General features: G+C 39.4%; 1 protein-coding gene across 1 annotated transcript in view; it reads right to left on the bottom strand.

Annotated features, from left to right (window-relative positions):
* Acat2 (Acetyl-CoA acetyltransferase 2) overlaps window positions 1-16,356 on the bottom strand; it is a 72,518-nt gene that overhangs the window by 44,282 nt on the left and 11,880 nt on the right. Inside the window, exon 4 of the mRNA XM_067157531.2 lies at window positions 6,588-6,787. Coding sequence (XP_067013632.2) covers window positions 6,588-6,787 — 200 coding nt within the window. The remainder of the gene's footprint in view (window positions 1-6,587; window positions 6,788-16,356) is intronic.

Here is a 16,356-nt window from a genome sequence, read left to right on the forward strand (position 1 = left end):
CATACAGTAATTGCTTTCAACAGTGTTCTCACATGTGAATTGTGCAAAGTGATGGGAAAGAAACACAGTAGTTATGACACACAATTTAAGTTGACTGTAATAGAATTTGCAAGAAATGACGCCAACCGTGCCGCATCTTGTGAATTTTCCATAGCACCATCACACGTGCGTTACAGGCGGAAGCAAAAAGAAGAAGTACTGTGTACCAAGAAAACAACTTCATCATTTTGGGAACCAAAAACTGGGAAGCATTCAGAAACTGAAAAGGAAGTTGTTTCTTACATAAATCAAATGAGAAATGACTGCTTTTCAGTTTCCTGATTTTAAAGCAAGCAGAGAGTGGTTTTGTCAGTTCATGAAAAGGAACAATCTTTTTCTTCGAAGAACGATGAATGAGATGTAAGTCTATTTCTTTGAAGTGAAATACATATTAGCAGAGGCAATTTCACATATTTTACCCTAATAGAGTATTCTAATTTATTTCAGATATCTTCAGCAAATTCTCTCACAACATTAAAAGACAACAGTCTTCGTATAATTATTGCAGGTGACACAGCGTCAGTGGGTAGGGTCTGACACATCCCACTCTGACGAGTCTAGTGTCAGATCTAAGACGAAACGCTGGTTAATAGAGCAAACGCCTGAAAAGCCTTACATCTGACATGTTCGGGTAGTATAGTTTAGAGAATCCTCGGAAATCATAAAGTGCCCTCGACAGTTGAAAGGAGCTCTATATGAAGATGGAACGAGTTTCGTCAAATGTTCGTACTTGCGAAACGTCTACATTATGTCCAAGGTTGGATGTTTATTTATATTTTTTTTAATTTTTTTTTTTTTTAGTGTGTCGCGGAACAGCTTTTTGGCATTTCCCTCAGGGCACGGTATAGTCACTGGGCTTTCAGGCAGGAATCAAAACTGCTCCTTCTTAAGTAACACAAATTTAGTATTTTAATATTATAGTAAACGATTATGTTATCGAGACCAGAAAAGATGTTGCACCTTACATACATAAAGCCATGGGAGGTTTTGGGATTGCATATTACTGTTTTTGTCCTAATATAAGACTTGGAATTTCATGTTTTTGTGTTAAAATGTTATAAAAGCCGCAGTTGTCTTTTTTTTTTGCGCACGTTGCATTTAAAAACTTTGTATCATTTCGCACTTGTACCGACTTGTACAGCGAGCGCGCTTTCCAGCTGAGTTCAAGGTCGCGAATAATCGTAAATTTGGAAGTGTTAAATGATATTTTTCCTCTTTCCAAATTGACTGTGATTAGTGACGGGCAGAACTAAATATAATGCGTTCGAGAACTTGAGGATTGATACGTTCGAAACCATATTCTCGCGTTCAACTTAACCTTTAAAAGTCAATGTAGGCCTAACTTTTGCGGTACATGATTTCCATAAACTGACCAGGAACAGCATACCGGTGACCAAATTACAATGGAAAATTAAAAAAAAAAAAAAAAAAAAGATGTTTCCATCATGTTGGATGCTTTTGTATCTAATGTGCTTTATTTTATTAGATTAAAGAATGTAAAACTACTTGTAGTCGATTGTTGTTTGGCTTGGCATTACGGGTACTGCTACAAGATTTTTCGAAGATTTGGGCTGATCAAAGTTGCTGAACTGAAAGAAGTTTTCAAAGGAATATGGCGAAGTTTTCAGAGGAAGCTGACGAAGTTTCCCCAGTAAAACTGAATGTAAAGTTTCGAGATTTTTAAGTCGGGTACTGGTAATTAATGTTTCAAGCCAACCCCGCGGTCTAACTTGCCTGCCTCTCACCCGGAGGGCTCGGGTTCGATTACTGGCCAGGTCAGTCATTTTTACCTGGATATGAGGGCTGGTTCCAGGTTCAGTCATTCTACAATTACCTTTAACTGAGGAACTATTTAATGGTGATAGGGCGACTCCAGTCTAGAGAGCCAGGAATAAGGGCCGAGAGGATTCGCCACACTGACAACGCGTCACCTCGTAATCTGCAGGCCTTCGGATGGAGGGCGGTCGCTTGGTAGGCGGAAGGCCCATTGGGGCTGTAGTTTGGTATGGTTTAGGGGCGTTTGTAAGATTATAAGTATACATATTTTATTTATGTGATATTTAGCCAAATTGTTGATGGTTCATTCATTCCCGGATTTCCTGTTTTCCCGTGTTGTATTTTTTTCCGTGGTCCCTCCAAAAACAGAGAATCGAGGTTCCACGGTATTGGTTTTGTAAAAGAAATATCAATGTACAAGAACATAAACTTGTTTTTTAAGCTGCCGGGAGGATATTACCGTATAATCTCGAATACCACCTGTACTGTTTTTTCGAAAATATCGCTTCCAAAATTGGCTGCGGGTCTTATTTAAAATTTTGGGAAATTTTTCTTTCCAAATGCGCATAAATCGGGCATCACCGCCGGCGCGGCTTGGCAACAATGCTCTCTACGCTATCAGTATACGCTACTTCTGCACTTGGCGTCAGTCTTACACACGTTCTCGGCGTATCAACATGAATTCCACAAAGCGTTTGCGATCTTTTACTGAGAGTGAGAAACTGAAATTAGTTCGGGAAGCCGAAATTATTGGGAATCGTGCCGCCGGTAGGAAATACGATATTGACGAGTCGTGTATTCGTGATTGGAGAAACATGTAGTGGTGATCGTAGAGCTTTTCGTGGACTGAGTGTACAGTTTCCAAAAATTGAAAAAACTATATAAATATATGACAGAAAGGCAGGAATTGCGATATGGTGTGTCAACCGAAATGTGTCAACTAAAGGCATTAGAGATCGCAAGGGAACTTTCATCAGAAGGGTTTAAGGCAAGCCAAGGATGGGTTTGTAATTTTTATAAAAGAAATAGCTTGAGCGTACAAAGGCGTATCTCAATTTCACACCGCCTTCCTGGTGCCTACGATGAGAATTTATTGTCGTTTCAGCGTCACATAATTCGGTTGCGGGAGGAAAATGCATATATGCTTTCCCAAATTGGCAATGCAGATCAGACGCCAGTCTACTCTGAAATGCCAGTGGACAGCACTGAATGTTAAGGGTGCAAAAAGTGTTACCATTAGAACAGGTGGTAATGAAAAACAACGGTGTATGATAATGTTGTGCATTTTCGCCGACGGAACCAAATTGCCACCGTGCATTGTTCTCAAGCGAAAGATGCTTCCTAAAAATCTACCCGCTGGTGTTATCGTCAGATCTCGGAACTCCGGCTGGATGGAGAGTTCACTTGTGGAAGACTGGGTAAAGTGTGTCTGGCAACATCGCCCTGGTGCATTATTGGGACAAAAGAGCTTGCTTTTTCTCGATAGTTACCGCAGCCACACAACAGACGCTGTGAAGGATGGGAAAAGCAACCTAGCAGTCATTCCGGGCGGGATGACGTCTATGCTACAGCCGGTGGATGTCTGCATGAACCGTCCATTTAAAGCAGCCTTGAAACAGCTCTATTTAGAAAGGATGGTGGCTGATAATCACACACTGACGCCAACTGGTCGCATTCAGCGCCTGGAAGTTCAACTGTTGTGTTCGTGGATTTTGATGGCAAGGAATCGCATCACTGGAGACCTCATATGGAAGAGCTCCAGTAAATGTAGCATTTCTAATGCTATAGATGGCAGCGATAACGACATTTTGTGGGAAGGTGATGGTGACGAAAGTTCCGAAGTTGGTTCTGATGATGATGATGATCGAACTCGTTGGATATTGTTATGCAAATGTTTGTTTACTTTTATTTGTATTTTCTAATCATTTGATGTGTCAATAAAGATGGTAAATTATTATGACTTCACTTTTTAAAATTTTGTTCTTTCAAAATAAGGGTGTGGTCTTATTCGGTGGTGGGTGGTATTCGAGATATACGGTAAATACTACGATTTCCCCACAAATGATTTCGCATTATTGCCACTGTGAATTTTATAATCGTGGTCATAATTTTGCCTTCAATATTTCTGAACAGTCTGTACGGTTTGTGCCATTCAACAAAATGTCTGGGGATGGTCCTTGTACCACCCAGAAGCAGTGTTACTCTTATGTTCCTAATGCTGTAGGCTCTTTGGAAGTAGGGTATTGTTGGTGCATACATATCCTGTTTTTCTTTATGTCATATGGCTGGGAATCTCCGAACCTTATCGTAGGGTCAATAATTTCTGCTTTGTTTTGTCTTCAAATTAATAGCAATACACATCAATATGACCGTTACCTCCACCTACTGCTACACAGTGGAATTCTTCATGAACTTCAAGGATTTTTTTTCTTTGAGACTGCTCACTAATAATGATCTCACTGCGTTTTGACGCTTAATGCGAAGTAACTGTCACCAAGGGCAGCTCCCGAGCACATGGGGTGCGGTTTCATACTCACTGCAGTGACCTGTGCTCATAGAATGTCCAGGTAGTGTGCACTGGGGTGACCACTGTCATCACTTTTAGCATGTCTCACAATTCTGAGGTTGACAGCCCATTGCATTTCATCACCCAGGAGTTGGCAGATGGTACTTTGGCAAATTATGGAACTTCTCTCCCTTTATGCGGATAGTTACTCCAAGCATGAAATTCCTTTAGTCGTAGAGCTTCTCGGATCTCCTTAACCCTCTTGCTATTTTGCTTTACATCGCATCTACACAGATAGGTCTTATGGCGACGATGGGATAGGAAAGGGCTAGGACTGAAAAGGAAGCGGCCGTGGCCTTAAGGTACAGCCCCAACGTTTGCCTGGTGTGAAAATGAGAAACCACGGAAAACAATATTCAGGGCTGCGGACAGCGGGGTTCGAACCCACCATCTCCCGGATGCAAGCTCCTAACCGCACGGCCAACTCGCCCAGTCTTACAGCTCTTGCATTTGTCATCAGTACTTACATGCAGCTCTGAGAAGCAATGATTACTGATGGCTTATAATCTCTGACGGCACTAACATGAGGATCATTCAATACTTCCAGCTTGCGGTTGATGTTTAATGTTGGAGATATGCCTCCCAATATGCACATGGTATAGACAAGTCTTTATATTTGATTCTGTACAACATACTGTTGGGTGTTTCACTTGGTAGCTAAAGAATTTCCTTCACTGCACTCTTGATTAGATTGTCTGCTTTTATTAAAAATTTCTTGGGAATTTTCTCTATAAGTGCCGAGTGGAAAGGATATATTAAAATGGGGCCTTATGAACTGATTATGACAAGGCAGCGAGCTTGTCTAAACTATAAATAGATGTCTTACAGTGCCTAGAACATCAGCGTCAAGGATGACACTAAGTTCCCTTAGCCTTTCTTATGCTATACATCTTTAATCTCAGAGCACAGTTTATGTTGCTGTTTTTGAGTGAATCACAGACCTTTCTGTATAGAATGTGATGTAGGGTAATGGAAATAGCCTCTATTTTCACCAATAAAGTTTGTTTTGTTTGCACCCACAGGAACATAATGAGTTTAATGTGAACTGCACATTTTAAGGAAGTGAAACATGGACAATAACTAGAGCAGAAGGAAAAAGAATAGAACCCACTGAAATATTTTTCGTAACACTACTCTTTTGTTGGAAATCAGCCAGAACAAATCGTGCTACTTTCCTTTGGATCTTTTCCAGTTTTCGAATAATGTAATCCTCATAAGAATCTCATACACTGGAACCATAATCTGATTGGGGTCTTACCAATGACTTATCCACTCTCTCCTTTACAACAACCCTTAAATACTCTCATAACCACATGAAGAGATCTGTAAATGTTATTCACAATCCTGTTAATTTTATTACCTCAATCTATGTCCGAGTTTTAATTAATTTGTTCGGGTAAACATCAAATGTGTCACCAGACATTGTACAATATGGAGTGCTTCATTAGGAATAGGATTCTTCTTAGGATTTTGTCCCATGTCCTGGAGTATGAACGTGTCTTATGAGGATAACTCTCAACTTTATTGCTTTTCGTTCTCAGAGTTTGTTCTTACTATGTATAACAGCAGTTAACACGAGTGACCGATCTGTGTTGCTCTGGAGTAACTATAGAGAGGAGGGGAAAGGTCAGAGCTGTGAAGTTTGCCCATACTACCCGCACTCCTGAGCACTTGAAATCATTGGCTGTATCATCTTCAATCTTACTTTATACGGGAAAGCCAGGCAAACTCCAAAAAATGTACATGCAGCCGCGTGTGTTGGATGCCACAGATTAGTTTCACACTAAAACACAAATACCTTGTGCTGAGTTTGTTTTTACTCCTCTGAGAGCCTCATACTATTTAGTAGGGAAAGAGGTTAGGACAGGATGGAGTGCTACATCAAACCACCCTATCAAATGATGACCCACATAACAGCACATGTTCAGCTGGTTTTTTAACAAGTGTTAGGTTCTTCAGTCTACTGAAACTAATTTTGAGTAATAAATTTATATATAAATAAACTACCTGCAAGAAAACATATGGTAACAGTATTATATTTGAAAAAGAAGCAACTTAATTTATTACTCAAAATTAGTTTCGGCAGACTCAAGAACGTAACCGTTATAAAATAACAGAGGCAAAACTGAAATGAACTGGCTTCAGATATTTAAAAAAAGTTCAGCTGTGACAAGGAATAGACAGTGACCTTGAGACTGAACAGTACCTGTTTCTCCCATGGTTATCTGATTGAAAACATCTGTGAGGCCATCATTCATTATCGAATCTTGCATGGTAAGAGCGCCCAACCTGGCCCCGTTCCTTAGATGCATTGTGTGTGGAGCTTGGCTCATCGACTCTTGTCCTCCGGCAACTACAATTTTGGCATCTCCGACCGCAATGGCTTGGCTCCCCAAGATGACAGACCTGAGAAGAAAAACAGCTAGTTGTTAGCTTCGATCTACATCTGATGGTTTATACAGGGGTGTCGCTTATAAACCCTGACCGTCCAGCAGCGGTTTCACTCTCAGAGACCAAAGCAGCTGTACAGGAGGCGCATAGTTCTTGAGCTTGCAAGGAGCGTGCACGTGTTCGACCTAGAATCAGTAGAAAGTCAATCTCAGCTTTTAACATGGTAAGACAGTTATCATTTACAAGACCATATTTTTGTATGAAAAGTTATTTTAAGTATGAGTCAGCTGGACGGGTACGTGATGCATCTGTTGACCGAATAAATCACTCATAAAATTAGCACAACAAGTAGGGGTTTCGGTTTCTTCTGCACATAGAGCTACAAAGCTGTTACACATCAAACCGTACAGGTTTACACGGGCCCACTGTTTAAAACCTACTGATCCAGCCACAAGAGTGAGATATTGTGAGTGGCATCTTGCATCACTGAATGATCAGTTATTCGACCCACAGCTCGTGTTGTTTTCGGATGAGGCCTGGTTTCATCTTAATGGTCGTGTGAACAGTCATAACTTTCGTTATTTGTGTGCAGAAAATCCTAATGGTGTTTATAAGTCCCCCATTACAAAAGTTGACACTTCCAGCATCTTTTGTAACGTAGGATTTCATATAAGATTCTATAGACACTTAAAGCTATTTGGTTTACATCGCACCAACACAGATACATCTTACGGCGACGATGGGACAGAAAAGGGCTAGGAGTGAGAAGGAAGCGGCCTTGGCCTTAATTATGGTACAGCCCCGGCATTTGCCTGGTGTGAAAATGGGAAGCCACCGAAAACCATCTTCAGGGCTGCCGACAGTGGGGTTCGAACACACTATCTCCCGAATACTGACCGCACTTAAGCGACTGCAGCTTGGTGACACTTCACGTGCGACGTAAGTTGGGCTGAGGCAGCTGCTGTAGCGCAGAGTTCAAACACCGTGCACTCTGTCCGGGTTTATATGAGAGACCCTGTATAGGGTGGTGAGTCAATAAGAAATATTTCTTATAGAGATTAACATTTTGCTTTCATTTTCTGTATTAAGGATTCACAAAACAAAACAATATGCTCTCCTTTCCCATGGAATTGCTAATGACAGAGATATCAATACGAACTTGAACTATAGAGGTTTTATCTATCATAATTATTAGAAGTACCTGTTTGTAGTGAAAATTTTAGCTTAATTTAGTCATTTAAAAAAAATTGTTATTTCAGTATATTTTTGCTATTTCTATTTTATTTTGTTAATAATTTTGCTAAACTGAGGTGGTTGACGTAAAAAGGGCACACAGACCTATGGGCTCGTTTTACGCAGAACACATAGGTTTGTCCCCCATTTTCTCTAGTTAATTACAGCTAAAGATTCAGCAGGATATGTTCAAAACTGATGTTACCCCTGTTTGAAGTTAGCGGTGCAACATTTCCCAGTTTGTGGTCACAGCTTCTCAAAGTGTGATAGGAACTTGGGACTTACCAGACGTACATTAACCAATTGAGGTGTGTTCCTGTTCTGTGTTCTCACACCTCCACTGCAAATTTCAACTGTTTTCACATTTGAAAATATTCTTACAGACAAGAAAACTTCACCACTGAAAAGACCTCTCCCCCAGACATCAACCGAAAGAAAGTAAAGGCTGTACAAATTTATATCTGAAGACGATGCTGCATTTGAGGATATAATAAACCAAGACTGAACAGAAAATTCTATTCTCTGACAATACTGATCTATAAATAGCCACTTAATTTTTTACACAAACTCAATCTTTGGTATTAATACTGGATAAGAAATAAGGTCTAATCGATTGACTTCACCTTTACAATACATTATTATCTTTTTATTTTATTATTTCACTCAATCAATTAGACCTTATTTCTTATTGAGGCCGACAATACGGATCTACTATGAAATTTATTTCTTGCAATTAATACTGGATTACATTTAATTTAAAGCACTGTAGGTTTTGTTTATTGAATTTTTCTACTAAAAGTGCTGACTGTGTAAAAAGGGCTCATGATATTGATTTAAACATTCTTGTTTATTTAATTCATGAGCCACTTAATTCATATTTTACATGAATTATTCATATCTGAATTATTCTAAATAATAACAAACCCTACAGTACGGAAAAGAAACGAACACCGAAGAAAAACAAAGAAAAATATTTCTTTTTTTCTTCAAAGTGAGTTGTCACCTATTTGCCCTTTTTACACCGACTGCCTCAATTTTATTTCCACTTTTCAGCAATAAAAGCTAAACTAAAGAATGTTTGACAGCATATTTGCAGTGTAAAGCAGCGCATTTTATTTTTACATACACTATGTGAGCAAAAGTATCCGGACACCTGGCTGAACATGACGTACAAGTTTGTGGCGCCCTCCATCGGTAATGCTGAAATTCAATATAGTGTTGGCCCACTCTTAGCCTTGATGACAGCTTCCACTCTCACAGGCATACATTCAATCAAGTGCTTAAAGGTTGCTTGGGGAATGGCAGCCCATTCTTCACAGAGCCCTGCACTGAGGAGAGGTAGCGATGATGGTCGGTGAGGCCTGGCACGAAGTCGGCGTTTTAAAACATCCCAAAGGTGTTGTATAGGTTTCAGGTCGGGACTCTGTGCAGGCCAGTCTATTACAGGGATGTTATTGTCGTGTAACCACTCCGCTACAGGCCTTGCATTACGAACAGGTGCTCAATCGTGTTGAAAGATCCAATCGCCATCCCCGAAGTGCTCTTCAACAGTGGGAAGCAAGAAGGTGCTTAAAACATCAATGTAGGCCTGTGCTGTGATAGTGCCATACAAAACAACAAGGGGTGCAAGCCCCCTCCATGAAAAGCACAACCACACCATAACACCACAGCCTCCGAATTTTACTGTTGGCACTACACACGCTGGCAGATGATGTTCATCGGGCATTCGCCATACCCACACCCTGCCATCGGATCGCCACATTGTGTACCGTGATTTGTCACTCCACACAACGTTTTTTCCACTGTTCAATCGTCCAATGTTTACGCTCCTTACACCAAGCCAGGCGTCGTTTGGCATTGACCTGCGTGGACTTATGGGCAGCCACTCGACCATGAAATCCAAGTTTTCTCACCTCCCACCGAACTGTCATAGTACTTGGAGTGGATCCTGATGCAGTTTGGAATTCCTGTTTGATGGTCTGGATAGATGCCTGCCTATTACACTTGACGACCCTCTTCAACTGTCGGCGGTCTCTGTCAGTCAACAGACGAGGCTGGCCTGTATGCTTTCATGCTGTACGTGTCTCTTCATGTTTCCACTTCACTATTACGTCAGAAACAGTGGACCTAGGGATGTTTAGGAGTGTGGAAATCTTGCATACAGAATTCTGGCACAAGTTACACCCAATCACCTGACTAAGATTGAAGTCCGTGAGTTCCGCGGAGCGCCCTATTCTGCACTCTCACGATGTCAAATGACTACTGAGGTCGCTGCTATGGAGTACCTGGCAGTAGGTGGTAGCACAATGCACCCAAGATGAAAAACGTATGTTTTGGGGGGTATCCAGATACTTTTGATCACAGTGTATGTATAAGAAAAATGAGAGTTATGTTTCTGCTCAAAACATATTACAGAGGCCGATGACCTTCGATGTTAGGCCCCTTAAAACAACAAGCATCATCATCAAAACATATTACATATACTGTACTGAAGCTTGGATGATTGGAAAAATTTCATCCTGCCACTTCAACAAGTAGAGCCTAGCCTACATACGTAATTTACACATCGGTCTGTAAAAGAGAGAGATACCATGAGTCCCATATTACTGCGTGTCAGAGCTTTTCTCTTGTCAGATATTACATTACAATATGTTGAAAAAAAAAAAAAAAAAAAAGCATTCACTGCTGCTTCCACAAGATGCCCATATTCTGATTTCAAGGAAAGAAGAATGACTATCACATCAATATCTTTACCAGCTCCACAGGAACTACTAACTAGATTCCTAAATACTGTGTATGGTTGAAGATATACTCATGTTGAAAGTTCTCATAGAATGGGGAATTTGCTCTATTAGATGAGAACAGTTTCTACATCACCTTTCATTACGCTCCTTGTATCAAAGAGTGATTCCACATAATTTTGTCAATTTCACAATTTTGCTTTGAGGTAAACAGTTTTGTGTTTGGAGCCAAATTTGTGAAATTTTGCAATAGTTCCATGATTTTGTGCTTTGCAAACAACAGATGCCTCTAATCATCATCAACATGTACAGCTTCCACACACTGGCCAGATCTCTTTAGAACAGTGGCATCCACAGTGTGCACAGATCCGCACAGTATGTGAATGAGAATTACTGGCCAGCGTCACAACTTTGTCATTATGAGAAAACCAAAATTATTGGTCATAAAATATTAAGCTTGTCAATTATCAAATCGCATTTCACGTGAAAGGAGGGGCTACAAAAGAAGCAGCAATAAACTGCTTTTCAGGTTTTCTTGTCTTTATACGCAACCAGTAGATTGTCACGTTGCCTAAAGTAAAATGTGAGCCTAAGTTCAAAGTTTTATATCTAAAACGAACTGAAACAATCCCTTCGAAGTTTCATTCACTGTTCCAATGAAGTACACATCTCTTTCCACTAGTTCGTTAGCTAAAGGGTTTTTTGAATACCAGTTATCCGTAAATGGTACCCACCGTCTAATAAGAGAGTTCTCTCAAGTAAAGTTAAAATTACCTTTTGCTTAAATGGATAATTTCCATCTTTTTTTGTTATAAACTTCCACATGCAAAACAAGGTTCTGCTGTCGCACACCTCAAATATCTTTTATGCCAAACCGAGCACATCTTTTAATTGACATTTATTTGGAATGAAAATTGAACCACTGCACAGTGGGTAATTTCTAGCATCCAGCTGGCCAAAAATATTTTCAACCCTTGTCTTTGGTACGCATTTTCTGTGAGTCGTGTTTATAAGACTCTTGGGTACAGTAATTGATTATCTAATCTCACCAAAGACCTAAAATGGCTCTCCTCAATTAGGGCATCATATTCTGGCGAGGCGAGCGCGCAGTTATTATTATGTGAGGGCTCAGTAAAGACAACAGAACTAAATATTTCTTTAGCTTGCAATGTGATTATATTAGATGAAGGTATGCATTTTATATAGTTTGTAGCATTTTTTGAAAATTACTATATTGTTGTCCGGAATATGCACTTAAAATTCAGGTACACGGTGTACAAGCGTTATCTAATTATACAAAATTGAGCCGACTTTCAAAATGGATTTCTGCAATGAGAGTCTTTTGGATGAGTTGTCTATACTTTAATAAATAGAAAACTGTGACTTTTTGCTGCGACCGGGTGCGACCATGAGAGTAATAAATTTTTTTCAGAAGCCACGTACTCTGCAACCTGGGGGTCGGTTTTCGAGCTGTTGAGGAACAGCAGGGAATATAAGCAGAACGATGATATTGTGAATGTTGTAATGGAACATTTAGGCTTTGAGGATTGTTCCGATGATATATCCAAGTCAATAAGGAAATCTGTCAGTATTTTGTGTGCTAAAATTCTATCACGCTGGACAAAATATAGTAGAAAAAGGAACAAATTGCTGAACTACAATAAAAGTTGGTTCGAGCAGAGAATGAGCCTTGCAGAAGGACGTGCATCACGACAATGTTAGGATGAGCCTGCCAGTGCTATAGCTCATTCCATGTTAAGAAAACAGTATTGTCCTTATGACAACAGGGTTGCCATATCGAACGGCCCCGCTCAACGCCATCACGGGAAAATGGCGGCACATAAATTTGTGAAATTCAGTATGCAAGTTCAAGACAAAAGGCTGAGGAAACTAAGCTACAAATTACTTTTATGAACTGAAGAGGACGTGGGGTTTACAGGGGCCACTTTTGGTTTGTACAGAATCAGAGGTAAACTATATAACTATATATATAACTATATAAATATAAGGCAAATTGCGAGAGAAAATAGACAAATAATTTTATGGGCTCGAGGGGCGGATGTATTTAATTACATTGAATAAATTTATCCAGACAATAAAAGCTAGAAAATGGACGCAATAAATAAATACTGCAGATGACTACAAAAGATCACAGTATTTATGTCAAAGAAATAAATCACAAATGTAGGCTTATCGCATAACTCTCACTCAACACAATACATTTACGTACTGACTTAAAGCCTAAAATACACACACAATAAATAAATACTACCGGGCGAGTTGGCCGTGCGCGTCGAGGTGCACGGCTGTGAGCTTGCATCCAGGAGATAGTAGGTTCGAATCCCACTATCGGCAGCCCTGAAAATGGTTTTCCGTGGTTTCCCATTTTCACACCAGGCAAATGCTGGGGCTGTACCTTAATTAAGGCCACGGCCGCTTCCTTCCAACTCCTAAGCCTTTCCTATCCCATCGTCGCCATAAGACCTATCTGTGTCGGTGCGACGTAAAAAAATACTGTAGATGAATTCACTACAGAAGTTCAGGGAAGAAACGCACCTATTGGTTGATATCCGAAGCAAAGTGCAGGCAATACCAATGATGGAAACCGCTAGAAGATTCTTAAGAGAGGCTTCCACTTCTGCGGATATTACTGGAGTAGATATAAATTTAATAAACCATCTACGTACCATCGTAGAAACTCTTTCGTGTGGGTATGCCACTGATAAAGTGACATTTGGCATGTACGCAAAGGACACTATACAATTGTACTTACAAAAATACAAATCGTACTTCATGCCTGTAACTTTGCACAAACTCTTGGTTCATGGAGCACTGTATTATACCTATTGGACAACTCTACAAGGAAGCCCAGGAGACCAGGAATAAAGATAATAGGAAACCTTCCAGAAAGACACAAAACTGACCTTTTCCATAGGCTGCTTATATCATCAGACCCTTATATTACCAGCTTAGGGAAATGAGGAGAAAGTTGATTCCGCTTTCAAGAGAAGTGCTCAACTTACTGTCTGAGCCTCCTGTATCCGGTTCTGCCGAAGGAGATAATGACAGTGACGACAGCAATTCTGATGTAACTGCATCTAATGAATAAATTGTTTGGCAAGTACATGTATTCCTGTATATGTTTATAAACATTTTAAACAGCATGTCCCACTATTAACATCTATTTAATTTCTTAAAGCTATAATGAAATTAAAATGACAAAGATTACTAATTCTATTCCTGGCATAGTAATTTGTTCTTTGTACTTGATTAACCACACACTTAATTATCTCCAATAATAGCAGTTACATACTAAGTTTTAGGTAAAACGGTCCATTAGTTTTCAAGATACAATTTTGTGTACTGTGGTGTTAACTGGGCCTTGCAAAACTCTACTAAATCAGCAATAAGAATATAAAGAAGCAAATGAGAGTCACATTTATTACAGAAAAAATGCGAGCAGCACATTTTAGAGGATGTGGTCATACTGTGAGAAGGGATGAGGATTTAACAACATATGACCTAGGACAAACATGAAAACACTACAAGGACAATCTCCACAACTTCACATACCGATGTCTTCAAATAGCATGGGCTCTCCAATCCTTCAGTCTTTTCATATTTTCCTCATCTCCTCTTTCTACACCGACCTGTCATCATGTTTATCCTCTTCATGATCACATCTACTGAAGACAATGAAAACTGTCGATCTATATCTCAATATGGCCCACCGTTGAATGAAATGGACACGGGACAGCCACATACTGGACACCCTGTCACAAAGCGAGACAAATACTGGATAACACAATGATGATGAATAGGGATGTATCACGCAAAACTTGTCCGCCGGACAGCATAATGGTAATAGAGGGTATGCACTTTCCGCTTCTCGATTGTTTGTTTTAATCTTGTCAATCTTATGTTAATTTTAAGGACACTTCATCTAAAGCATTACTTTGTCAATTTTATATATTTTTCATCTAAACAGTGTTATGTGGCTGAAGATGTTGATAATATACGAAACATGTACCACTTTTGACCATTAAAAGTTGCCTTAAGCAATCATTGTATCGACTAGGTGGAAAATAAATAAATACTTAATTGTGAATCTCGATTGTTTTACGTGGAGCATTTCTAAATTTATGACAATCAAAACGTAATTAATTACATGAAAATGAACTTGCCATATTCTGCTGATGTGTTGAAAGAAATGGGAAATAATATAGGAGCAATGAGGATTGCGGATTTGAAGGAAAAGGCCGGAAAGAAATCCGGAAAGAAGCAAGAGTTGATAGAAAGGCAAGGACTAAATGTGGCTACCTCTTCTTTAATGTTCGTAAGACTGAATTCTTTAAGTGCAAATAGCCTTTTGAAAACATGCATGATTTATACATTTAAGTTAGAGGCGTACATAAGGCACGATATTAGTACAACTGCAGTACTAGTGGCTACAACCAGTACTACTGACTTGAATTTTCCTTCAGCAAACGAGTTTCAAGAACTTGTTTCAGGTCACAAGACAGATGAATATTTCAAATTTGGATTTGATGAATTATTTCGTGTTCGGTAAGTCTGAAATTGATGGTGCTCGAGTGTCAGCTTATAGGTCAATGTGATTCAGGGTTCACCATCACACATGGTGTTATAGCTGATTCCCTACTCTCAGAGTTATTTCCAAGGTACTGGTGCCATTCCATAAAAATACTGAAGGCACGACGTCCTCCTTATGTCTTGGTCTTCATGTAAAATTATCGAAATAGGTCATGTTAACTACTCAGAACGTCACTAAATTATTATAAAAATATTCCTTAATTACAACTAATTAGCTTATTTACCCATTTCAGTAATGACAAAATCTCCAACTGCAAAATGCTTCGAGCCTACCTTGATATTACAGTCACTTTTACAAACTTCATGCAACCACTTTTTTTTTTTTTTTTTTAATTTTACAACTTGCTTTATGTCGCACCGACACAGATAGTTCTTATGCTGACGATCAACCACATTTTACCACAGGGCACCTGCTTTGGAAATTTATGGTATGAATACCACTGACCTTGATTTTGGAACATTGGAACAATGCAATAGTCAGGCATAAGTTTTCTTGTTCTCTTTTCTGTTGTTGCGATATCTTAAAATTTTAACTTCATCAATTAACTAGGCAACTTCCATTAAAAACATAGAGGAACAAATGACGATCGACAAGTGCATACCGTCAACTACTCTTAAGATGTCTATCGGCAGTGTTCCAGTACATCCCTATTGTATAGCCTCGGCTACCATATGCAGGCATTTTAATTGGATGCCATTTAGGCTACCTACACGTTAATTTCCATGTTGTGTTCTTACAAGACAGCAGAGAAATAGATTTCTGTTACATCATCTGTGTCAGTTTTTTCATAAATTTTGTCAGGTAAACACCTAACTTCTCAAGAAAGATTGTTGACATGTCACCATCGTACAACACTGAGTGTAGAATGGACCTGTATTGACGCCCTTCAAAAATACAACTACTGGGTTTGTTTCAGCGATCTTAGGATCTGGAGGTCAAAACTCTACCAAAGATCCACACAGGAAGCTAACATTATTACTGTTATTATTATGATTGTT

This window comes from Anabrus simplex, chromosome 13, assembly GCF_040414725.1.
Source record: "Anabrus simplex isolate iqAnaSimp1 chromosome 13, ASM4041472v1, whole genome shotgun sequence".
NCBI classification, from domain to species: Eukaryota; Metazoa; Arthropoda; class Insecta; order Orthoptera; family Tettigoniidae; genus Anabrus; species Anabrus simplex.